At 45.7% G+C, this 27,030-nt stretch overlaps 1 protein-coding gene across 2 annotated transcripts in view; it reads right to left on the minus strand.

The window, feature by feature from the left end:
* Positions 1 to 27,030, minus strand: part of LOC146074076 (follistatin-related protein 4-like) — a 1,002,356-nt gene that overhangs the window by 350,112 nt on the left and 625,214 nt on the right. For both annotated transcript variants that reach the window (XM_083181806.1, XM_083181805.1), the window contains exon 5: positions 2,762 to 2,952. In XM_083181806.1, the coding sequence (XP_083037932.1) occupies positions 2,762 to 2,952 (191 nt within the window). The remainder of the gene's footprint in view (positions 1 to 2,761; positions 2,953 to 27,030) is intronic.

Below are 27,030 nucleotides of genomic sequence, written 5' to 3' on the forward strand. Positions count from 1 at the left end.
CCAGTACATGTGCCGCTGTGTACATGGTGTGTGTCCTCTGCACCCACCGAGTACTCACCCTGCCGGGTCTCTGCAGCACACCACAGCACATCAGCACGTAAACATCAGCGGCCGGGGCTAACAGCAGAGCAAGCAGCAGCATAGCGTGCCGTGCACGGACTCTCTCTCCCACAAGCCGGACAAGCGGCCGGGCCTGGGGCTCGCAAATACCAGCAGCAGGAGCTGCTGCTGCAGACCCGCGAGGCGCGATAATGATGATCACGTCGGCGGCGTCCTCCCCCGCCAGCCCAGCATACTATACTGTACAGTGACTGACTCACTGCACAGACAGACAGCCAGCACAAGCCTCTTATTGGCGGTCATGGTGCAGGGGGTGCTTGCTTGCTGTCCATGGGGCCCGGGCCCCCCCAGCCGCCGGGCCCCATAGCAGCTGCACCCACGGTAGTTCCGTCACTGCAAATACCCATACCCCGCTGCCTTAACCTAGCCTTTTTCCCTACATTCTAAACATACCCTCCCACAGCCTAATACTAAGGGCCAGATGCACTAAGCATCAAAAGTGATAAAATGGAGAGTGAAAAATAAAAACAACCAACTCCTACCTGACATTTTTCAAACACAGCCTGTGACATGGCAGGTAGGAGCTGATTGGCTGGCTGTTTATCACTCTCCTTTTATCACTTTTGAAGCTTAGTGCATCTGATCCTAAGTCCTCCCATTAATGCCTAAACCTAATTCCCCCCCTCCCCATTCACTTCCCCATACTGTCCTTGGGGAGCACTGGCATACTTCTGTTCAGGATGCCAGCTGTTGAAGTTCCGGCATTGGTGTTCTGGCATCCTGCCCCGCAAGCTGGGACTTGGAGAACCACATGTCCCAGCATGCGGGGCATTAAAGGGCCCGCTGGCACTTGTAGTTCCACAGTAGTTCCACAGTAAAATAAGTAAAATAAATATTTAAATAAACACACTGACACACATTTAAAACAAAACTTTAATACATACAAAGCCCACACATACTGATACTTACCTTGAGCCCGTCGGTAGGTCCCTGGGTCCGGTCCGGTGGCTTGGTTCCGGGGCTGGTCCGGGACTGCAGGGCTGAAGAGTCCAGGGTCCTGGATCCGAAGAAATCCATGGGGGACCTGTGGAAGGAAATCCTACTCACCCAGGTCATCTGGCGAACATCCCGACATCTTCTCCATCGTCTCCGCCGCCGGTACACAATGGACTTTGAGAGGCACAGAGATGTTTCATCTTCCACGCCTCTCATCCAAATGATTCTATTGGCCGCCTAGCGGCTAATCAGGAGCCGCGAAAGTCGCCTCCTGATTGGCCGATAGGCGGCCAATAGAATCATTTGGATGAGAGGCGCGGAAGATAAAACATCTCTGCGCCTCTCAAAGTCCATCGTGTACCGGCGGCGGAGGCGGCGGAGACAGCGGAGATGGAGAAGATGTCGGGATGTTCGCCAGAGGACCTGGGTGAGTAGGATTTTCTTCCACAGGTCCCCCATGGATTTCTTCGGATCCAGGACCCCGGACACTTCAGCCCTGGAGCCCCGGACCCGGACCAGCCCCGGAACCAAGCCACCGGACCGGACCCAGGGACCTACCGACGGGCTCAAGATAGGTAAGTATCAGTATGTGTGGGCTTTGTATGTATTAAAGTTTTATTTTAAATGGGTGTCAGTGTGTTTATTTAACTATTTATTTTACTGCGGAACTACAAGTGCCAGCGGGCCCATTAATGCCCCTCATGCTGGGACTTGGGTTTTTCCAAGTCCCAGCATGTGGAGGAGGCTTGCTGGGACTCATAGTTCCATGGTATAAGATAATAGTTTTTAATCTATTTTTTTACATCATTTATCAGCTCGATGCCCACCGCCCAGGGGCATCGAGGACAGCCCCGGGCTTCAGCATGGGCAGGTAAGTTCTGGAGGGTGGGACCCCTTCATTGGGTGGTCCCCACTCCCCCAGGACCCCTGCCCATGCTGACCAGTCAGGGGGATGAATGCTTTGGCCGGGGGGACTTGTATAAAAAATCTCCCCCCAGCTGTTGCATAACCCTGCTGGCTGGTTGGGCCCGGTGCTGGTTCTTGAAATACGGGGGACCCCTAGTCATTTTGTCCCCCATATTTTGGGAACCAGGACCGGCCCTTGAGCCTGGTGCTGGTTTTATAAAATGAAGGGGAACCCTATTTGTTTTGCCCCGTGATTTTATGAAACCAGGACCGGCTCTTTGAGCCCGGGGCTGGTTTTGCTCACGCCGTTTTTTTTTTTTTTTTTTTTGCTTTACTCTATTTTTACACCAGAAACATGCACAGATCACAATGATCTGTGCATGTCTCTGACCAATTTGCACATCAGACCCTGGTGCGAATTATATCGACCAAAAAAATGCGATTTCCATTTGCGCATGCTATTAAATAAGCGATTTGTATACTTTTCTGTGCGAAAACATCTGGATGCGAATTAAGTGCAATTTTTTAATGCACTTTTAGAAAATGCGATTTATCTCACAAAAACACAAGTCGACTCCTATTAAATGTCACCCAATAGAAATAGAAATAGTCCCAAAGCATTTCAAAGAGGAGTGTTTGCAATTCAGTGCATATTGCTTCTTTTTTCTCATGTTAGATTGGCGATTGGAAACAGTTTTTCTCACAAGAATTCCACTATGTTATATTCAATTCACACTTTGAATGAAAAATGCAATTCCATTTATACAGTAATTCAATGTTCCACCAAGTAAATGCCCACCTGATCCAGTTCAGAGCTGTCTAGATGACCATCAATGTTTATATCCAAATAGTTAAACATATCTTCTACAAGTGCCCGTTTTTTAGCTATGTTATCTTCCAGAGAAGTGATTTCCTGCTTCTTCCGATTAGACTGGAGATCAAGAAGAATGTTCTTGAGCCGGGTATAGTCAGCCATAGTGCAGGTGTCACCTAAAAGAGATGGAGAGGGTTATTTATATATATGCATATATTGATTATGCCACTTTTCACTAAAGCATATTTTCTCTTGGACTTTATAGTATATATATACCCAGGAAAATAACACATGTTCATTTTAGCTATGATGTGCAAACAGTTGCCAGGTTCCCATGAAAATCAGTTGTTAGTGTAGGACTTGCAGTGAAATGGGGTACCTTGGCGATGGGCTGCAAGCTTAAATGCATTGATCAATTCATGAACTAAAACCCCATTATTTATTTAATTGATTATTTGAATATTAAGGTGAGTTAGTTTGTTGTAGTGAGTGCTGGGCCCCCTGTGTTTGTATTTACTAGAGTGTGTGGTCACAGGCCAATGCACCCCATCCTGGGAAGTGGGTGCTGTTTGCACCCCATTCTTAGGAATGGCTAGTGTTTCAGGAGACTCCCTGAAATAGCAGTAATCTCCCTCTCTCCCTCATTAGTCTAGCAATCTCCCTCATTTCACCTAGCCCTCATTACACTGTAACATTTTTTTGGGATAAAAGGAATGAGAGATAGATACATTTACATTGAATCATCAGCACCATTTCCCAGCACTTTACCAAGTATAGTATATCCTACTAACTGCTTTGGCGCTCATCTACATTTGAATATGTCATTTAAAAAGATTCCTCTCCGATGTAGCAGTACTCACCCATGCTTGTAGGTGCCACGTTCACAATCTCTTTTCACAATCTCTCTATATATAGAACTAGACACGCCCTTTGGGTGGAGCATGACATGCCTCCTCAATGGGGTGCTGTGCAAAATTCTACTACCAACCATAATCTCGCTGAAACTAGTTTTCAAAAGTAGGCAAGTATGCTCCTCAGGCAAATGAGAGACTTCCTGTTCAGGCTGACAGGATTTTATCATGGGTGTGGATTATTGTTTATTTATTTATTTTATTTATTACCAGTTTCTTATATTGTGCACACATATTCCACAGTACTTTACAGAGAATATTTGAATATTCACATCAGTCCCGACCCCAGTGGAGTTTACAATCTATATTCCCTACCACATTTACATGCCCACACAGACATTCTAGGGTTAATTTAGTTTCGAGCCAATTTGCCTACCAGTATATTTTTGGATTGTGGGAGGAAACCCAGGCAAGTACGGAGAGAATATGTAAACACTGCACAGTTAGAGCCATGATGGGAATCGAACCCATGACCTCAATGCTGTGAGGGTAATATAACATCCATATCTATTTGATCCCCTGAGGCGTCCTAGGAATGGACAGTCATAACACCTTCCATGTGTGGTGCCTAATTTGCATCAATCCCCCCCTTATTTACCAGTAGTGTATGCTTTTAATATATGGTCACATATTGCATTGTTTTATTCAATTTAACATTTATGTGATATCAGTCCAATGTATATTCTCTTTTTAAATATATACAGAATGAATCTGTCAATACATTATTAGCACTGCTACTCCCCCAACTTTTTTCTGTCTTTGTTTATTTCAGGCTCGACTAGCCTGAAGTTGTCAGCAGCTGCTAGTAAACCATCTCAATTCACAGGGCCACCTTCCCCACTTTTCCCCTTACAGGGAAAATACTTTTTTTCTTTTTTTCTATACATTCAATCATGAATTAAACCAGCAGTGACTACCATAGGCCCATATAGGGTTACCACCTTTTTGTTGAGAGATTCCCGGACAGTGACCCGCCCCTTGACACACCCACATCCCCTCCCCCACCACGCCCCCAGCTCCGCCCTTTGACCCGCCTAATGTTGATTTTTTTTTTAACCTTTGCTTCAATTTCATTCTTGATTTTGCATACCATAATGCGCGCGTCAAAAATTTTCAACATAATGCCGATTACACGTCACACACCCATTACATAGTATACAAAATGCCATAGTATACCACATGCCATAATGCCCATTACATGTTATGCCACACACCATGATGCCCATTATACATTATGCTTATTACTTGTTATGCACAGGCACTGTAATGCTGATTACACATCATACACCCATTACATAGTATACCACATGCCATAATGCCCATTACATGTTCCGCTATACACTGCAATGCCCATTACACGATATGCCAGGACTGAAAAAGCTTTTTGTAAAGGAAGAACAATATAGACAGTGCGCGTCGTAGGCGCGCGGCAAAAAATTTCAACATAATGCCGATTACATGTCACACACCCATTACATAGTATACCACATGCCATAATGCCCATTACATATTATGCCACACACTGTGATGCCCATTACACATTATGCCCATTACTCGTTATGCAAGGACTGACATTTTTGCAAAGTAGGGACAACATGAACTGTGCGCACCAAAAAAATTCAACGTAATGCCGTTTAAAGGTGGTATACCCATTACATTGTATACCACATGTAATATTGCCCATTACACGTTATACCAAACATTGTACTGCCCATTACATGTTATAGCAAACACCGTGATGCCCATTAAACATATGCCACACACAGTTATGCCCATTACACGCTATGCCACACACTAATGCCCATTACACCCCACTATTGCCAGGTGGCATGTGATAGGTACCCCACTATTGGCAGGGGTGAGGCAGGTAACAAGTACCCCAAAATGCCAGGTGTGGGCACGTGATAGGTATCTCCCCATTGCCAGAAGGGAGGTGATAGGTACCTCACTTGCCAGAGGCCTGAACCCTACCTGCAGCACCACCACATCTCCCCTGCAGCATCACGATGCCCAGAAGGGGACTGCCTGTATTGAGTGTGGTGGTGACTGTGTGAGGTGACACTACTCAGTGTGTGGCAGTGCTGCAGGAGCCGTGGGGGGACCATTACAAAAGGCAGCAGCCACACACTGCCGACTTCGCTGCGCTGGCACACTGCAGGTGTGTCATGTGTGGGCTGGGGCGGCTGCGTGCTGCTGGCTCTTGCCTTTCTGCCTGCTGGGCCTGGCCTGCCCGGCCACAGAGTGGACTGGCCTAGGACAAGTTCACACAACGTGACTGGCCATTTCAACTCACGACAACTTCCATCAACTGTTACTGCTCTGCTCACCAAACAAACTAAACTGCTGCCCGGTGCCCGCACTCACCGCCACGTCGTCCGGTCCATCCGTCCGTCGCGCCAGGCACTGCCACTGACTCACATCATGTATGTCAGACTCAGGACAGGGGGTCACACGCCAGCACCGCCCGCAGAAGGAGGAGGCGGAGGACACGTGTAGTCATACACACTGTCTCTGTGTCCGTCCCGCCTCCCTCCTCCCAGCTAGCACCGCGGCGGAGTGACTGTGTCACTCATCACTCAGCCGCAAATTGAAACACACACTGAAGGAGTAGGGGACAGCCCAACGTCACCGCCCCCTACCCCGACTTCAAGAGGATCATCGGATCCGCCTCCGGTATGTTTTTACGTGGGGGCATCAGTACACAAGCGGTGCCGGCTGAGCAGGGGGATTGTTCCCGGACATTGTATAGTCCGGGACAGGCACCCGTCTGGACTCCGGACGCCGGTCTAAAATACCGGACTGTCCGGAGTAATCCCGGACGGGTGGTAACCCTAGGCCCATATGGAGTTTCTGGGTGAAATGTAATAGGATGAGAGATTCAGAAAGTGAGAGATTTGGTAAGAAATCTCCAGTTTTTTTAAAGCGGCAGTCATTTACACTGCAAAATCAAACTGGTTTTGCAGTGTAAATGATTGCCGCTTTAAAAAAAACTGGAGATTTCTTACCAAATCTCTCACTTTCTGAATCTCTCATCCTATTACATTTCACCCCGTATGTTCACTTTACTACCATAATATGGAGTATCCCCATGTATGAAGGCCACTCCAATAAGTTTCAGCTGCCTTTTTAAAGGGTTTACCAACTCATCTTTCAGAAGAGTCATCAGACTACCAGAATCTAACAGAGCCTGTGCTTGTTTGCATTCTACACAGAATACACATAATTCTCTCTTTGGCTCAGCCTGTCATTTTGCTGTGCAGGCTAGCTGATCAAAAAATTACTGTTAGGGGCTGCAATAGCGGTGCTTGCCCGGCGCAGTCGGGCCCTGCAGCTCTGGTCCCAGCTATTGCCAGGCAGCCGGGACGACACTTCACTTCTGGTCCAGGATGGTGTCACCTCGGCAGTTGCTAGGCGCTCAGTGGGTCTCTCTCTGCGGGCACCACCTCTTTCCCAGCAGTTGCCTAGGCTACGGGGACACCAGGCAGCCGCAGGGAAGTAATCAGTATGTGCACCTGAGGCAGCATGCAGCTGCTGTTTATTACTAAGCAGGGGTGGACACACAGTGAGGAAGCTTTTATAAGGGATTCATTTGGGCTGCTCTGGCGCCGGATATAGAAGTTTTTGGAGACTGCTCTCACTCTGCTGGTGTGTCTGGTCCTGCTGGTTAACCTCTTGTTACCTGAATCCCGAATGGTCACCTCTGGCTATTTCCTGGCTGCTCATCCCCCTCCTTTGCAAGCAGGTACCATCTAGCTTTAGTTTCTCTTATGCTGATATTTAGCAGGGAGCAATGTTCCCTCTAAGCTGTGCGCGTGTGCGTGCACACAACTCGCCAAGTGCGTGCACAGACATTACAACAGAGCGCACAAATCAGCAATGATCCCCTTTTTGCAGTTGTGGACTCAATGTGGGTTTCACCCTTTAACTACATTGTCTGCTGTGTTTTGAATGTTTAATATAATTTTGAAGTAAAGTTGACACAACTGCTGAATGTCGTTTTCCAGTTCTATATATCAGTGATGCACAAAAATATAAATTTCCTTCCAAAGTTGCACAGCCAATAGTTTTTGCCACATACAGCCTTTGTAAAATTAGAGGGAACATTGGCAGGGAGGTTAGCAGACTTCTTAGTTAGCTGTGTGAGGTCAGCTTTCCCAGTTAGGGCCTATGCTTAGGCCGTGGCGTTAGGCCACACAGTTCAGTGTCTGTAAATATCTTATTTACTGTTTTTGTTTTGGTGTTTATATTCTTCATTAGCACTTATTCTTGTTTTTATACATTGCACTCTCCTTTTCTTACTCATGACCACTCTGTCTCTGAAGTGCCCTGTGCCCGCTCAGTGTGTGCTGAGCTGGGGTGCCTTGTCTCAGCCTGTTTGTGTTTATGAGTCCTTGCCTTTTGTACCCCTTCTTGTCTCTCAGCCTTGTTATTTAGTCTTAGGTGAGATTTCTGTAGGCAGAGTAGTTCCCGTGCTTGCTGCTCCCAACTGGTAGCTGCCTGGGTCCCTTGGGGTTAAGCCTTCACTGCCACTTGTCGATGTAAATCCTGGTAGCATACAAGTACCGGTAGACACATAAGGTCTTATGGGAAAAGGGCTGTTATAGGTAAGAAGGCTAACTTGTGTGCTCTGTGGGCTTAGGCCTGGGTGTCCTGGGTGGCTACCCAGAAGACGTCCAGAGGTCCGTCAGCCGAAGATCTGTCTACCCGTACCCGTGCATGTCCATCCCTTCCTTCAGTCCATCCTCTCTCCGGAAGTGCCTCAGGAAGCCCTGCTTGGGCTGTGACGCTCCCCAGTGAGTGTAACAATTACCCTCTACAGTTTACATAAGCATTATCGCATTGCATAGGTTCAGAGGTAAGTGGACAACTATTAGCAAAATGCTCCAATCAAAACAGTATGCATTTAGCATCCCAGCAGTCATGATGCTGGCATTCAGAATCCCCACATCCAGAATGGGACTGTGCACCCAGGGAAGGCACTATTGGGATTGACAGGGTAAGACTGAAGGGAGAAGAAGCTTAGCATAAGGCTGCAAGGAGGGATAGTTAGGGATAGGGCAGTAATGGCTAACCCTGACACTCCAGCTGTTGTTGGACTACACATCCCAGCATCCCTTCCTACAGTTTTACATTTGGCCATGCTAAAAAGGATGCAGGGCATGCTGGGATGTGTAGTTCAACAACAGCTGGAGTGTCAAGGTTAGCCATCACTGGGATAGGGGCAGGGGGAGGGGAAGTAAACTGACCCAACCCTGTCAGGATTCCCTCCTTTGGGATGCCAGCGTCGGTATCCTGACAGCTGTACATCTGTATGTATCTCATAAAAACACAAAGTACTGATCACAGTATTATCAAGCCTTTGATGTGGCGGGAATTTTCCTGGCACAGAGGCCCAGTCTCCAGGTGTCATAACCACAGCCTTAAGTTCATTTAGCTGCCAAGCCTTTTTTTCCCATAGGAGCAGTTTTACCAACAGTCACTGGAGTTTGTTGTTGTAGGGATTGGGGACTTTGGGGTACACTCAATAGCTCCTTGGTCAACACATAAGTCTCCACCATAACCACAAATCAGTCTGCTGTTTTTAGGGTCTTTATGGCTCACCCGCTTACGCAGAGCTCTGGTATTGACTGCAGACATTGGTCTATAACGACTCTTTCAACAATATGTGGCCCTATAAGAGTCTCTGTAATGCTACCCATACACTTCTGTGATTGTACTCAATGCAATGCTTTTTTTGGAATGCAACTATGCATACAATCATGCAAATTATTGAATGCCCCTTGCGATAAAAAAAAATCGGGCGGGATCGCATGATCAAATGAGATTGCATCAAATGCTGTAAAAACACACCATCTTATCAAACAGATCTGTGCACAGTGGGTGGAAGAGAAGTGGCCAGGAAGTGATGAGAAAACTTCAGGAATCGAAAGTTGCATTTTAAAAAATAAATTGTGCACAAAACGTCATTCGACCGCAAGTACAATTCGATAAATATTATGCGCAGAACATAAGATCATGATACGTGAGATTTGCGTCGCATGGTACACAAAATGTGCATACAATCATTTTTATTGTGTTCGAAATCGAATGATTGCAAGCAATATCTCACAAGTATATGGGCAGCATTAGAGGTCCTAGCTACTTCTTGGGGAGGGGGCTGAGGTCATGCAATTGAGAGCAGGTAGGTTTATTTACTTCATATTCTCAGCATTACACTTTTCATGTTTGACACCCTAGCGAGGTACAGTAATGTAACAGCACCCCTGTGACGGTGTGGTGTGATGGCGTATCTGACTCTGGCTTCAGAGATCTTCATGGCTTCCTCTGGAGAATCTGTGGCAGCAGGGCCGGTGTAAGGGTGTCCGGCGCCCTCCTGCAAACCATACATTTTGTGTCCTTTCACAATGCCATTGCATCAAGCTGCAGCCCGATTGTGGGAGCGTATGCAACATGCAATCCTATGGAGGATCTCGGGTGCATGTACATGTATGCATACACCATCTCAGTGCTGTGTCCGCAAAATGTTGCAGGCACTAAAGGTGCCCATACACGCTGCGAGAATGTCATTCGTTATGGGCTAGATCCCATCGCACGGCATGCATGCAATGTGTGTGCGATGCGATCTGAAAGCAGTACAAAAAGTATGTGCAGCACATGCTGATTAACTCTTGTGCAGTCCCTCCTCTTCTATCTCTTCTATCTGCGTAGGCAGCACCAGAGGCGTAACTAGAATGTTGTGGGCCCCATAGCAAACTTTTGAAAAGGGCCCCCCACACATTGTCCATACAATTCCCCTTAGGCTGGGTATACACTGAGCGATTTATTGGTAACGATATGGACAATATCGATACCGTTACCGATATCGCATGAATATCCTCCAGTGTGTACCAAGCATTAGGGTAGCAAGATTGGGAGTGTGAGAGGAGTTAATGACAAAGAAGATGTTAGGGGGAGACAGAGTTACAAACAGAATGGAGTGAGTGAGGGAGGTAGACAGCGCTAGAAAGACAAAGAGAGGTGGGAGGAGATGGCGTCAGAGAGAGGGGGAGCAGGCGGCATCAGAGGGAGGGAGATGGCATCAGAACAAGGGGGAGGAGACAGCGTCAGAGCAAGGGGAGGAGACGGCGTCAGAGCAAGGGGAGGAGACGGCTTCAAGGAGAGAGGGAAGGAGATGGCATCAGACAGAGGGGGGAAAGAGACGACATCAGACAGAGGGGGGAAGAGACGGAGAAAGAGAGAGGGGGAGGAGATTGCATCATAGAGAGGGGTAGGAGACGGGACACGGTGTCAGAGAGAGTGGGGAACAGACAGTGTCAGAGACAGTTTAAGCACTGGATGGGGTATTGTGCTCAAAACTGACCATACAAAGGTGCTTCTGGGCTATCAGAGTGGTCCAGGCACTATGAAGGGATATAGAAACGTACAGGTGTGCACAGCGCTCTCCTCTAATAACACCCCTGTATGTATAAGTATTTGTCTAATGAAGACAATAGCATTGGCATGTGCAAATATAATTGCTTTTATTATTTAAGCCTAGTGCAGAATAGCAGAGTAGAAATAGACAGTGGATGGGAAGGGTTTGGAGATCGGTGTGGGGAATAGTGATGAAATGGCAATAGTCTCAGTTGTTTAAGGTGCACTGGGGTCAGAGTCAGAAACAGTGTCAGAGAGAGGGGGGGGGGAGAGACAGCATCAGAGTCATGGGGATGAGACATTCTGAGGGGGGGGGGGGAGATGGCTTCAGAAAGATAGAGAAAGAGGGGAAAGAGACTGGAGAAAGAGAGGGGGTGGCAGAGAGAAAGGGGGACGAGCATTACCTTATTGCAGCAATCTCTGGGAAGTGGGAACAGAGCCAAGGAGGACCTCTATTGAGGCGGGCACTTTAAGGCATTAAGCCCCGCCCCCTAAATGTCCGCGAATCGCGGGACTTCAGGAGAGCGGCCAGGGAGTGACTCAGGAAGGATGGTGAGTCATTGGTGACAAGTGGGTTGGAACTATGGGGGAGCGCACACCCACAGCGCAGCTTCATTCTCCGTGGCTGCGGGTGTCCCGGGGTGAGGGGGCTGTCGCAGCAGCTGCTTTCTCTTGTGTGCAAGGAGGAGCAGGGAGCGCTGATCTTTGGGTGCAGGGGGTGCAGCGGGCCCTAGAACAGCTCGGGCCCCATAGCAGCTGCACCCCCTGCACCCTCGGTAGTTACGCCACTGGGCAGCACACTGAGGACGCCATTACACCCCTCTCGTGACTGAGGGGGAAAGGAGGGGAGAGAAGGAGCAGATGGAAGAAGAGGGGAGGGGATAGAGGGGCCGGACTGTTGAGCACTGGCAGTGGCACAGCACACTGAGAAGAGGGAAGGAAGGGGAGGCGGCACTGCTGCCTGTTCATCATTTCATTGACAGCTGACAGTTGCAGGGAGCAATGGGTAGGGGGCGAATCCAGACATGACATGTCATCCAGGCATTCACAGACAGCGCTACATGCCTCAGTGCAAGTGTCCGTGAGGAAGAGGGGGAAGGTCACAGGAGGAGGACAGTGTGTGCAGGGAGCTGCTCAGCTTCTCCATACTGCCGCCCGCTGTCAGACAGGCACTGTGGGTGACATGCAGGCTGTGTGCACTTGCGGTGCAGGGAGCAAATCTTTATACTGCCGACCGCTGTCAGACAGGTGCTGCAGGCGGCATGCAGGAGGCAGTGACAGTGAGGGCTGAGGCAGCTGTTGCAGAGCAGGGAGGGAGACAGCGCCTTTTCAGCATGGCGCCTCCCTGCTTTGCAGGAGCTGCTGAGTGGGTAGCGCCGGCCCTGTGTGGCAGGGAATGACACACCCCAAGAAGAACCCTCAAAAGGGACACTACTACAGTTAGCAATGACAGGGATTTATTTATCAAAGAAATATATATAAAAATATATATATTATAAAGCGTCTTGAATCCTGTCAGAGAAAGTGTGCTATATATAATAAAACTTACTATTATTGGGTTGTGATCACATTGTGTGTTTTTATCATGGACCAAAATGAATAAAACATAATTTGTTTGCTATACTGTATCATTGTTATAGTACGAGTATTTAAATATTTTACCACAGTTCATTGCATCTGGTGCTGTGAGCATATATGTGCACTGTATACATTACATGTGTTTATACAGTATATTATTTGAACAAGTTTTAAGCACCAAACACATGTACTTTTAACTCATTTTATAGGGCACTGTTCCATACATCAGTTTGTTATGCTTTAATCGATATAGCTTTGGTTACAGCATATATTTTAAAATATTTTTACTGGTTCCTATGGCAATCTATAGTGTACCTCAGTGCTGGCATCTGGATTATGGCAATTTCGGTGTGACTGTGTTTCCGCAACCAGAAGTAGGGAACTAGATTCCGGACAGATGGCGGTGGCTGGGAGGATCTGTTTGTCAGTATATTTATATGTGCATTATCACTATTCACTATTTTGTTTCCTGACAAAGGGGCTATCAGACCCCCAAAAATTCCAGTAATAAACACTGCATTGTTTGTCCTGGTATAAAGTCTAGGACTGCCACCTCTTGACAATATGAGTGCATTTTGGGGTGTGCGATTCCCCAAGGAGGCCAAACGTCTATGGCAATCATAAAGCGCCTTCACTAGTTATCTAGATCATCAAGGTAGCTGCATAGCCAGTATATTTCATTTAGCAGTTTTTTTTTAATTTGCATTTTCTGAACTTTTGCGGATTTTTTTGGCACCCGGATAAAACGATTTTTTTTTTTTCACTTTATAAGCACTGGTCACTTTTGAAGATGCCTGTTGTCATTAGTGATGTATTAGACAATATCATTCATACATATGTTGCAATGTGATATTCAAGAGGTTTTCAGCTTTTTGGATGCAAAAGACAGCAACATACTGTATAAAGATCCAGTGTTTGAGTCCAGTGGGAGCATTTCTAATGAGAACCTGTATAAGTAATTACACCAATTGGAGAAAAGAGTTATAGATTTCCTTTATCATGGAATGACATTGTCATTGAATGACATTGACAGTACAAATTCCTAGAGGATTCAGGGTGAAGAATATACCCACCATAGGAAGACACATAGGGTGAGATTTAATAGGATGAGAGATTCAGAAAGTGAGAGATTTGGTAAGAAATCTCCAGTTTTCTTAAAGCGGCAATCATTTACACTGCAAAACCAGTTTGATTTTGCAGTGTAAATGATTGCCGCTTTAAAAAACTGGAGATTTCTTACCAAATCTCTCACTTTCTGAATCCCTCATCCTATTAAATCTCACCCAATGTCCCTTTCTGCATTGAATTGATTTCTATACTCAGCAAATGTTAAATGGACTTGAAGTTGTTGGTTATGGAAAAGTCCATGAAAAAAGTTGAACGTTTCAAAAGAAAAAAAAAAGATAATTATTCCAGTGGTGCATGCAGGGGGGGGGGGGGGAGGGTCAGTTCTGGGTACACAGAAACCGGCCCTGACACAAAAAAATGTTTTAAATGGTTTTAAACCCACTGCTGCAGTCTGTGATTAAGCCCTGCCCTAAGGAATAAGCCCACCCCCTTTTCAAACAGAGGCGAATATTGGGTTTGTGAAGAAAACAGATAACCTGCCAAAAGAACACACTGCTGTGATTCCTGCATGGCTCTGTTCTATCCTGCACTCTCCACTCCAAGTACTTGACACTGCTGCTGCTGTCCACTGCCTAATTAATGTATGTATGTAAATACAGTGTACAGTGTTTGTTTGTATGTTTGTGTGTGTGTGTATATATATATATATATATATATATATATATATATATATATATATGTATGGACAACAAATTAAAATCAAATTCAGACTCTATTTTATGATGGATCATCTTGTCTACATTTTAACCTGACCGTGTGGGCTGTATTATGTAGGAATAACAACCAGGAAGTTTAGGGAACGAATGGCCAACCATAGGCTCTCCATCCGTCAAGCACTGGACTCTGGAATAGCTGATCTGCCTGTACCTAGGCACTTTATTACAGCACCACATAATGTACCTGATCTAAGATGTAAGCTCATCGACTGGATCCCACCACCCCTAAGAGGAGGAGACCATACATTGCTACTCCGCAAAGCTGAGAGCAAATGGATTTATAGATTGGACATGATCGCGCCCAAAGGAATAAACGAGAACAACTCTTTTTAAAATTTTCTCCAATAGATGACCAATAGATTTTCCAACTTTCTCTGTAGATGTGATTTCACACAGTTTGCACAAGATTTTGAGATTTTTGCACATTTGTTCACGATTTTTTAGATAATTTTTCAATTTTTTTTAGATAATTTTTCACATTTTTTTCAATTTTACATCTTTTTGACTTAGATTCACTTTTCTCATCAGAGAATGCTTTGATCAATATACCATCAACAGTGATTATAAAATTTGTCCCACCCCTAGGCTACCCATCCTATAATCGCATCGAGCCACTTTGTGCCCCCTTTTTTCTAATATAAAGTTATCTCAATCTCGGGGTAGCCACTGTGTCCCACCCTATTATATAGCTAAATTATAAGAGTGTATTAAGACTGTCCACACTACACCAAAGGAAGTAGAATGGCAGAGCATACCTGACAAGTGTGACATTCCATAAACTTTATTTTTTATAATATTTAATTTTCTTTCTCCAAATGTCTGGAGCCTGCTTGCAGCATGCTATACACGGTGACAGTCCACCACTGTCTCTTCCAACATCACTGACATAACCCCTTTGTTTACATCGGTCACATGACTCTGCAACAGCCAATGGAAGGCTGTGGCTGAGTGCAGCATGTGATCACACCATGGGCCTTATTCTAGTTGACTCTTTCTGACTAAATCCTTCTTAGATGGACAAAACCATGTGCACTGCAGGGGGGGCAGATGTTAAATGTGCAGAGAGAATTCGATTTGTGGGAGCTATTTTGTTTCTGTGCAGGGTAAATACTGGCTGCTTTAATTTTAAAATGCAAGATAGATCTCACTTTGAAGTAAAACCCCACCCAAATCTAATTCTTACTGTACAAGTAACATCTGCCCCACCTTCAGCGCACATGGTTTTGTCCATCTAAGAAGCAATTTGTCAGAAAGAGTGAACCAAAATAATCCCCCATCTGACTACACATGGTCCTGGTACCCAGTTTAAGTGTCTCCTGCTTTGCCCCTTGCCCTCATGTGCCCCCCTGTTGGTGATACGGTCCGGTGGACTGCTATAGCCTGCTGGCCACAGCAGATCACTATAACATCTAGTGATCAGCACCGCACCACAGTGCGGCTCTGCACTTCCGGGTTGACCCGGAAGTGACATCAGCGGTGGGAGTGTACACTCCCCTACATAAGCAGGGCCCCAGACAGTGTTTCCCTGTCCCAGTTCCCTACCCCATACCTTGATACCTAATGCACCTGTTATCTCCTGTTGCTGCCCTGAGAAAGGTCCTAAGGGACCGGCAGGCCTTACTGTGTACCATTAAACTTGGACGTTTACCTGGATGACATCATTTAATACAAGTCTGGTGAGTGCTGTTTCCCCCCTATCTCAAGTGGAAAGCAGGACACTCGCCTATTAACAAATAAATGTCATTAGGTTTGTAAAATTTCAATTTTGTTTATTTGCAACTCCTGCGTTAGGTAATTGCGTGTTTAATAACATTCCATCATGCCCCAACGTTTCGGTCCTTTACAATGGACCTTTATCAAGTAGCTTTTAAAACAGCAGTCATCAATATGACAAATAAGCCTCTGGGGAGCAGGAACAGTGCGATATATATATATATATATATATATATATATATATATATATCCAAAAGTTCTGCACCTATGACAGCAGAGTCACCACGGTGGTGCTCACTCCAAGGACTGAAATCCAAATCCCAAATAGAAGCAAAGAAGAGGGCACTCACCAATTGTTGAAAAAACATAAAAAGGTTTATTGTTGCTCACATGACACGGCTAACGTTTCGGTCTTGTCACAGACCTTTGTCAAAGCCAAGCACTATACAGAAGAGGTCCTTCCACCATGAACACATATATATATATATATATATATATATATATATATGTCAAAAAAGAGGACAGGAGGGGCGCTCCATAGTGCATAAATGACAGTTTTATTAAAATGATCATAAAACCACTTTCAAAAAAAGAGACAAACAATTGCTTGTACCATAAAAAAGAACGCTGTGGGCTGGGTACCACAAGGCTTTTGTATATACAACACGACCCGGCAAACTCCTACCAGCCGTCCGGAGCACTATCGCCAACCAGGATCACCCACTGGGAACACCGATGGTGAGAACAGCGTGTCATTGGAAGCCGTAGGAACAGAGGCGTGCAGGGGAGCCGGGTACACACACAGCAGACGTCACAGGCCTCACCCTAACTAGTTTCGTAGTAAAACTTCGTCAGAGGGCGTGGCCTGTGACCGTCTGCTCAGAATATTTATCAGAATGATCATCCAATCAGGACACTGCAAAAAAGGTGCTCTATACTAGTGCTGAATGAAACGGTGCTAGTCATTAGTTTAAGCTGCCGCAGGTGGTCTAAAGTCAAAAGACTGAATCTTTTATATAGGGAAAATAAAATAAAAGAAGCACTAACGGAAGGGGAATAATTTAACTTTACGTATAAACATAGTTTACACCTCAAATATGAGGTTTTTAAGAAAAATATCATCTAATTAGATTATACAGAAAAAAACTTTTTATATACAATGGCGGCCGGCAATAGCAGATCGCAACACTGCAATCTGCTATTGCCGGCCGCCATTGTATATAAAAAGTTTTTTTCTGTATAATCTAATTAGATGATATTTTTCTTAAAAACCTCATATTTGAGGTGTAAACTATGTTTATACGTAAAGTTAAATTATTCCCCTTCCGTTAGTGCTTCTTTTATTTTATTTTCCCTATATAAAAGATTCAGTCTTTTGACTTTAGACCACCTGCGGCAGCTTAAACTAATGACTAGCACCGTTTCATTCAGCACTAGTATAGAGCACCTTTTTTGCAGTGTCCTGATTGGATGATCATTCTGATAAATATTCTGAGCAGACGGTCACAGGCCACGCCCTCTGACGAAGTTTTACTACGAAACTAGTTAGGGTGAGGCCTGTGACGTCTGCTGTGTGTGTACCCGGCTCCCCTGCACGCCTCTGTTCCTACGGCTTCCAACGACACGCTGTTCTCACCATCGGTGTTCCCAGTGGGTGATCCTGGTTGGCGATAGTGCTCCGGACGGCTGGTAGGAGTTTGCCGGGTCGTGTTGTATATACAAAAGCCTTGTGGTACCCAGCCCACAGCGTTCTTTTTTATGGTACAAGCAATTGTTTGTCTCTTTTTTTTAAAGTGGTTTTATGATCATTTTAATAAAACTGTCATTTATGCACTATGGAGCGCCCCTCCTGTCCTCTTTTTTGACAGATCCATTGTTTACTCCCAGAGTCCAGGGAGTTTGGAGGAGGCTGCAGTCCTAAAAATTGGATTTAGTGCTGACTTGCTAAATCAACCTGATTACCAAGTTCTTCTAAATTGGCTGGAGTAGTTGCACCTGTCAGCGCCGTTGGTCCACTACCTGCTGTCATATATATATATATATATATATATATATATATATATATAGCAAATGGGATGACTTGGCACTCCGGATCACTGCAATGCTCTCAGTGAAGCATAAGTAAATAGGTGTATACTTGCTGGAGGTGCCTTCCTTGTTAGATCCTAGATCCGACTTCACAGTATTCCATGTTGGCGGCACTCACACATGCTTTGGTAAAATAAGTCCTTTAATAGTCCGACAGTTTCGGGGTTCCCCCCTTCGCCAGGGACAGCAGCACATCAGTGCTCATACACACAAACATTTAAATACCCACCACAAAACACCCCCACCCCCATAGCACATTAATTACGCACACAGGACTCACCTGCCGAGGCGCCATGTCACACCACGCCGTTGCCGGAAGTCCTCCGAGCTCCGGGTCAGGCTGTGTATACAGGCGTCAGTCAGGTTTGCTACAGCTTCTGCCAGCCCGGTATGCGTACTCCGCCAACCAAAGGCGGAAGTGGTCACACGCCGGGGAGCTGCACGCTGAGTCCTAGGTTGCGCTGTGTAGCAACCATATGTAAACAAAAGAAAAAACAGCACTTGTAATCAAACAGGGTTATCGCGTGTGCTTATAGATGATTACTTACTTAACAGGTACCTTGCTGTATAGCACTACCTGTACACGGAAAAGGTTCTTATTCCTCTTCAAAGGCACTTTTGGTATTAAATACCGGCTGCTCCGTATATGTAACCAATAGGTACCTGAATCCAACAGGTGAAAAATATCTAAAATAAAGCAAACGGGCTGCTCCGTATGTAACCAACAGGTACCTGAATCCAACAGGTGAAAAATATCTAAAATAAAGCAAACGGGCGCTCCATAGTGCATTACCACTTTAAAATTCTGTTTTATTATATGATATGTGAGGTGACTGAGCGATGCTGAGACCTGAGCCCAGACGAGAGAGACCGCTCTGTATCGGTAATAGTGCTGTGCACTAAATGTTTTATGCTGTTATTCCTGCGGTGTTTTATACACTGTGATATTTTCGCCGTCTTTTTAAGTGATTTTCGCCGCGTCTCTCTGTAGCAATTCTCCGTCTTTTCATGGAGAACTGAAATGTGAACTTTTAAACTAAAAGGTTTTTTTTTTAAATTTTGGTGTAAAAAAAATCAGGATTTTTTTTCCTGTGAAGGGGCATGTTATTTTTATTCATGTGCTTATAGCACATGAATATATATTTAATTTAAAAAAATATATATATTTTTTTTTTATTTTTTTTACACAGAGCAGCCAGCAGGGGGCCGGAGCTCTCGAGCCGCTCATTAGATAGTTACGGATTATGCTTACGATAATTCCTTTTCTTCGGAGTACTTCATGGCAGCCACACAATGGGTTCATCCCTCTCTCCCCTCACAATTAGACAGGTAGTTTTTCCCTAGGACACGCCCCTTCTTCCACCTGTACATTAGCCAGCACCTTCCCCCATGCCTTTAGTCTTTTGACTCGTCTCCGCCACCGATCCTAGGGAAAAACACAAACACGGGGGGGGGGGGGTAATAATATAGGCTGCCATGAAGTACTCCGAATAAAAGGAATTATCGTAAGCATAATCCGTAACTTTCTTCTTCTTACTTCATGGCAGCCACACAATGGGATATACCAAAGCAGTAGGGTGGGCTACAATACCTTAGATCAAGGCCTGATGTAGGACTCTGCCCCCAAAAGATTCTTCAGCTACATCCAATGCATAATGTTTTGCAAAGGTATGTATGGATGACCATGTCGCAGCTTGGCATATGTCTTTGACCGAGACGTTAGCCTCTCTTGCCCAGGAAGTTGCCATTGCTCTAGCCGAGTGTGCCTTTATGCCTTCTGGAACTTGTCGGCCAACTTTCTTGTAGGTGAAACAAATCACTTCTTTGAGCCACCTCGAGATAGTTTGTTTTGAAGGAGCGAATCCTTTCTTCGCCCCTTGCGGGATCACAAACAGTGACCTTGTCTTTCTGAAGCTTGCTGTTCGATCCAAACAAATTTTGATTATTCTAACCATATCCAATGTATGAAGATCTTCTTCTCTTCTACTGGCTGGGTTTGGAAAAAAACAAGGCAAAACAATATCTTGACTCATATGAAAAGAGGAAACCACCTTCGGAAAAAATGATGGTTTAGTTCTTAGGACTACTTTGTCCGGAAATAACTTAAGATAGGGTTCACAACATAGTAACGCATGTAACTCCCCCACGTGTCTTGCCGACGTGATAGCGACCATAAACGCCACTTTCCACGTAAGAAATTTTAGCTTAGACCTCTCACATGGTTCAAATGGATTTGTCATGAGACCATTTAGTACTAGATTGAGATCCCACTGAGGAATTATTGGTCTAATCTTTGGACGGATTCTTTTTGCTGCTTGAAAAAACCTTTTTATCAACCCCTGGTCCGCCAACTTCTTATCCAACAGAACACTAAGAGCCGAAACTTGTACTTTCAGGGTCGCTATTGATAGGCCTTTATTGAAGCCTTCACAGAGAAATTGTAGAACGTGTGATATTCTAGCCTTGGAAAAATTAAACCTATCCTTAGACCATCCGGCAAAAATTCTCCAGATTCTGTAATATATATCAGACGAAACCTTCTTCCTTGCTTGTAGAAGCATGTCTACTACAACCGCAGATAAACCTTTATCTGTTAATTGCTTCCTTTCAAATTCCACGCCGCTAAATGTACCATCTGTGGGTCCTGGCACATTACTGGACCCTGCGTCAGGAGATCGTGCGACACTGGTAGAAACCATGGCTCTGCCACCGCCATGCTCTCTGCCATCGGAAACCAGGACCTCCTGGGCCAGTATGGAAGAATGACTATTGCGCGAACTCTCTCCGATCTGATTTTCCAGAGTACCTTGTGGATGAGTGGGAAAGGTGGAAAAATGTACACTAGGGAGAACTCCCACCTCTGGGACAGAGCATCCACTCCTTCTGAACCCCACGCCGGGAGTCTGGAAAAGAATCGAGGAATCTTCGCATTCTCTGGAGTCGCCATGAGATCTATTTGTGGCTGACCGAATCTGTGAACTATTTGCCTGAAGACGGAGTTCTTCAGCTCCCATTCTCCTGGCAATACTTGAGTCCTGCTTAGGAAGTCTGCCAGTTGATTTTCTTCCCCTGGCACATGTAGCGCTGAAATGGACCGGAGATGCTTTTCCGCCCAGCCCATGATCAACCGAATTTCTTCTAACAGTGGGCGACTTCTTGTCCCCCCTTGTTTGTTGATATATGCGACTGTGGCTATGTTGTCTGAAAAGACCCGCAGATGGGATTTTTCTATCTCGACGGAAAAAACCTTCATGGCCATATAAACTGCTCGAAGTTCTCTGTGATTGGACGATAGTTCTGATTCTTGAATGGACCAGATACCTTGGGTAGTTTTGCCTGAACAGTGCGCTCCCCACCCTGTGGCGCTTGCGTCTGTAGTCAGCACTACATACTGTGGGCTTGAAAGAGACATTTTCCTGGACGCCATGTACCTGCTTTGCCACCACTGAAGAGACAACACCACCGACTGAGGAAACGTAAAGTAACGATCTAGAGGAACTTGGCTCCTGGTATAGGGTAGGAGATGCCATTGCAGCGTCCTCATATGCCATCTGGCCCACGGAACCACTTCTACTGTAGATGACATCATCCCCAAGAGACTTAGAGGAACTCTTCGATTTCTTTGGATCACCTCTACTAGCTCTTGAATTTTGCTGCATCTTTGGTCGGTCAGGGTAACCTCGAACTGCAGTGTGTCTATGACGACGCCTAAATACTGGATGGTTTGCGTAGGGTACAGATGGCTCTTGTTCCAATTGATCAACCACCCGTGATCCTGTAAGAGCTGAACCACTGTGTCTGCATCTCGGACGGCTTCTGCCTCTGACCTTGCTGAGATGATTAGATCGTCCAAATAGGCCCAGATCGCTATGTTCTTTTTTCTTAAGCACTCTATCATGACCACAAGCACTTTTGTAAATACCCTCGGTGAGGACGTGAGACCAAAGGGAAGGCAGGTAAACTGAAGATGTTTTCCTTTGACGCAGAACCTGAGAAATTTTCTGTCTGGTATACAGATAGGGACATGGAAATAAGTGTCCTTTAGGTCTATTGAGACCAGGTAGTCTTCCCTTCTCAGCCCCATAAGGATAGTTTTGGCTGTTTCCATGTGGAACTTGCGCTTCCAAATTCTGGTGTTTAAATCTCTTAAATCCAAGATTGTTCTGAACCCTCCAGAACTTTTTGTTACAACGAACAGGCGGTAGTAAAATCCTAGACCTTCCTCTGTCTCTGGAACAGGCTCCACTGCTCCTGACTCCGCCAAATCCTTTATACTTAGGGTCAGAGCTTCTTGCTCCGCCCTTGAAACTGGAATTTGTGAAACTAAAATTTTTTCCCTTCTGGGTCTTGAAAGAAACTCTAGACGATATCCCGTGGACACCACTTCTAGAACTCAGGTGTCCTGCACCGTTTGTTCCCACACATGGGCAAACTGCAGCAATCTTCCTGCAACCTGGAAACTGTCCACGGGACACAGCTTGTCACTGTTTTTTATCGCCCCTTTTAACTGTTTGTCGAAAAAACGCTCTGGAGATACCTGAGGTATATCTCTCACGAAAAGGCCTCCCAGGTCTGTAAGATCTGGCCTGCCTAAAACTTTGCCTGGGGAAATAATTGGACCCTCTTCCCCTTTTATCTTGGGGGAGTCTTACCGACTTCCCACCCGACATTCTTTGTATCATCTGGTCAAGTTTACTGCCAAAGAGGAATTCTCCCTCAAACGGCAGGGTCGCCAATTTGTTTTTAGATTGGGAGTCTGCCGCCCAGGACTTGAGCCACAGGGCTCTCCTCGCCACTACTCCAGAGGTCAACGCCTTCGCTGAATAATCCAGCACGTCTAGAGATGCCTCACATATATAATCAACAGTAAGCTGAATTTGGGCCAGGCTGCTTATAATTTGTTCTCTAGCCACACGCTCTTGCAGATCTTCTTGTAAGGAGGCGCACCATATTCTGAGGGCTCTGGCCGAAGAAGCAATAGCTACTCCTGACTTGATGGAGGTGGAGCTAGAGATGTGTAACCTCTTCAGAGCGCTCTCCATACGCTTCTCCATAGCGTCTTTAAGAGAGGCACCGTCCTCAAGAGGAATAGTTGTTTTGGTGGTGACTTCGGACACAGCCGCATCTATTTTGGGGATACTACACCATTTTAGAAATTCTGCATCCTCTATAGGATACATCCTTTCTGTCCTTTTGATAGACCCAATACGCTTATCCGCATTGGCCCATTCTTTAGTTAGTATCTCCTTGACCACCTTATGCACGGGAAAACACCTTCCCTTCCTGGACCTGTCCTCGAACAGTGCATCATATTCGGTTTTAACTGGCTGTTTATAATTAAGCGTTTTATACAGTTCTTTCAGAACAACTTCCACCAGCTCTAAGTTAAAGGAACGTTCCTCTTCCACTATTTCGCCGGACTCTGCACCAGAGCCACCAGACCCAGCATCATCATCAGTATCTGCAGCCGCAGGCATATCACAATCTATGTCCAAACTGGTCTGGGACCTTGACCTTTTCCCTTGATATTCCTTTTTGGAAACAAAGTTCTCCTTCATCCATGCCATTAATTCGCTAATCTGGGATACAGTCCCAATACTGGTATCAGCTTCCTTAGCACAACTCTGACACAGGGATTTTTCTCCGGTGAAAATTTTATCACAACCAATACATGTCTTGCTAACATGTTTCTTCTTGGGCAATTTCTTCTTAGTCCCCACAGGCACACTAGAAGATTAATAAACAGTAATCACTAACTACACTGCATAAACCTAACACAAAGAAAACTTAGTCCTCAGAGAGGACTTACCTGGGCAGCAACGTAGAAACCTTCTGAGAGGCTTCCTCTTCCATGTCACTGGTAAACCAAACAGGGTGTATCACGCAGGAGCTAGCACAAGGAAGCGCCTGTAATACCGGCCAGGCGCATTATAAAGGTTACTTCCGCCTTCCGGCCAGCGTCAGGCGGCGTGCGCGTCATTCCCGACGCTGGAACGCACGCCAGCCTGACTTCCTGCCCCGTGAACCGCACGCTCGCGCTGAACTCAGCGCGCCAAGCAGGGACACGCGATTAAGGTCAGAGCAGCGCGCCTGGAACGCAAGCTGATGACCCGCACGCCGGAAGCCCAGTACACGCCGTGCAGCCATACTGTGCTGACGGTGGTGAGTTTTAAAGCTGAAAACAGCCAGGGCTCCCGCCCCATCAGAGTTTTCTTCCCCTGCTCCATGACTGAGGTACATGCCACCGGCCAAGACCTCCTTAAAGGGAACCGGCACCGCCATCCCAACGCTGCCCAGGACTGGCAGCGTAACGCCTACCAGTAAGTAGAAAAACAAAAAACCTGCACTACACTGTCTATCTGTCTAGGAGACAGGAAAAAGACTAAAGGCATGGGGGAGGGTGCTGGCTAATGTACAGGTGGAAGAAGGGGCGTGTCCTAGGGAAAAACTACCTGTCTAATTGTGAGGGGAGAGAGGGATGAACCCATTGTGTGGCTGCCATGAAGTAAGAAGAAGAAATTCATATATTCACTGCATCCGATCATTACATATGCACGATCGGGTGCAGTGAATACTGGGTCCCCCGCTGGCTATAGGGGGGGCAGGTTGTGCTGCCTGGGTCCGGGGGAGCCCACCTCCCCTCCACATATGTTCTGGGGCAGCCAGGGAGACTTTAATCTCCCTGGCTGCCACCGTCCCCTGGCTCCCTGCCAGCTCCCTGCCGCGGACGCTCGTCCGCTGCAGGGGTTAAGACTTGCGCGAGTGGCGGCGAGTCTTAACCACATTGAATAGTGGGAGCAGGAGTGGCAGCGAGCCCTCCGGAACAGGGAGAGTGCATGGCGAGAGAAAAAATCTCTCGCCATGCACGGAGAATTATTCTCGTTGAATACTGCCCTATGAGCATTATTCTAGTTCACTCTGTCTGACAAAATCCTTCTTAGATGGACAAAACCATGTGCACTGCAGGTGCGGCAGATGTAACTTGTGCAGAGAGAATTAGATTTGAGTGGGGTTTTACTTCAAAGTGAGATCTATAATTGCAGTTTAAAAATAAAGCAGCCAATATTTACCCTGCACAGAAAAAAATTAACTCACCCAAATCTAATTCTCTCACATTTTACATCTGCCCCCCTGCAGTGCACATGGTTTTGTCCTTCTAAAATGGATTTTGTCAGAAAGAGTGAACTAGAATAAGGCCCTATGTCCCTTTCAATATCATTAATAAATATATTAAACAAGTTGGGACCATATATTGAACCTTGCGGGACTCCAATTTGGACCTTACTCCAGTCCCCGATTGTGCAACCAGGTTTTTAATCCAATTACAAATTTAATCCCCTAACCCTAAATTACCTAGTTTTATTAATTAATGAGGCACCGTGTCACAAGCTTTAGCGGAATCAAGCAGTATTACATCAACAGATTTCCCAATGTCCAGGCCCCTACTGACTTCCTCATAGAAGCTAATTAAATTAGTCTGACATTATCTATTTTTGACAAACCCATGCTGAGCCTTACTTATCACTTTCTTCTGTTCTAAGAAATCTTGGATACTATCTCTTATTATTCCTTCTAATATTTTCCCCACAATGGATCTAAGGCTGACCAGTCTATAATTTTCAGGGTTAGTTTTGCTACCTTTCTTCCGGGAAATGGTCATTAGGTCTGCACCAACTAGGTCGACAAGCATTGGGTCGACACCACTAAGTCGACAGGCAGCAAGCTCAACAAAAGGTGAAAATGGGTCAAGGTCAACATGGGTCTAGGTCGACAGGTCATTAGGTTGGCACAAGAATTAGATCATGATGGGCTAGGTCGACAGTCAAAAGGTCGACATGGGGTTTTTCACTGTTTTTTGAGCCGACATGTGCCGACAGGTGGTATTTCATGCCCTACCATCCACTAGGGTGCGGTGAGAGAATCAAATAATGTGCCGAGCGTAGCGAGGCTACGTGCCCGAAGCATTGCGAGCGAAGCTAACTTCAAACTGTGTCCATGTCGACTGTGTCGACATTTGGGTAAAAAAACTGTGAAAAAACCCATGTTGACATTTTGACTGTTGACCTTGCCCATGTCGACCTAATGCTTGTGTTGCCATAATGTCCTGTTGAAGGACACATGTCGACCTTGACCCATGTCAACCTAGATACATCTGCCTGTCGACCTAATGGTGTCGACCCATTGATTGTCGACCTAGTTGGTGTAGACCTATCAACCCACACCCTTTCTTCCATATTGGTACTACGTTAGCTATGCGCCAGTCCCTTGGTACCTTCCCTGAGTTTATTGATTCCCCGAATATCAGATATTATGGTAGTGCTGTAACATAACTCAATTCTTTTAGTATCCTAGGGTGTATTTCATCCGGGACAGGAGATTTGTTACTATGTAGGTTCTGTAATCTATTTTTGACTATTTCCTTAATCAAACATACAGTTTGGGAGCAATCAAGAGCAGAGCATTTAATCTGTGGGAGAGCGTCTGAAGAGTCTTCCCTTGTAAATACCAAAGCAAAAAATGTATTGAATAATTCTGCTTTCTCTTTTCCTTCTATTACCAGGGTACCCTGCGTATTTTTTAGTTTGCCAATATTTTCCTTCCTTTAGCGTTTCCCATTTGTGAACCAATGTCTGCCCAATGCAGTCACACACACTGTCCTGCATGCATGGGCAGCCGAGGAGGCGCTGCCGGCTGTGCCAGGGTGACA

Source organism: Crinia signifera, chromosome 4, assembly GCF_055691185.1.
Source record: "Crinia signifera chromosome 4, ASM5569118v1, whole genome shotgun sequence".
Taxonomy (NCBI): domain Eukaryota; kingdom Metazoa; phylum Chordata; class Amphibia; order Anura; family Myobatrachidae; genus Crinia; species Crinia signifera.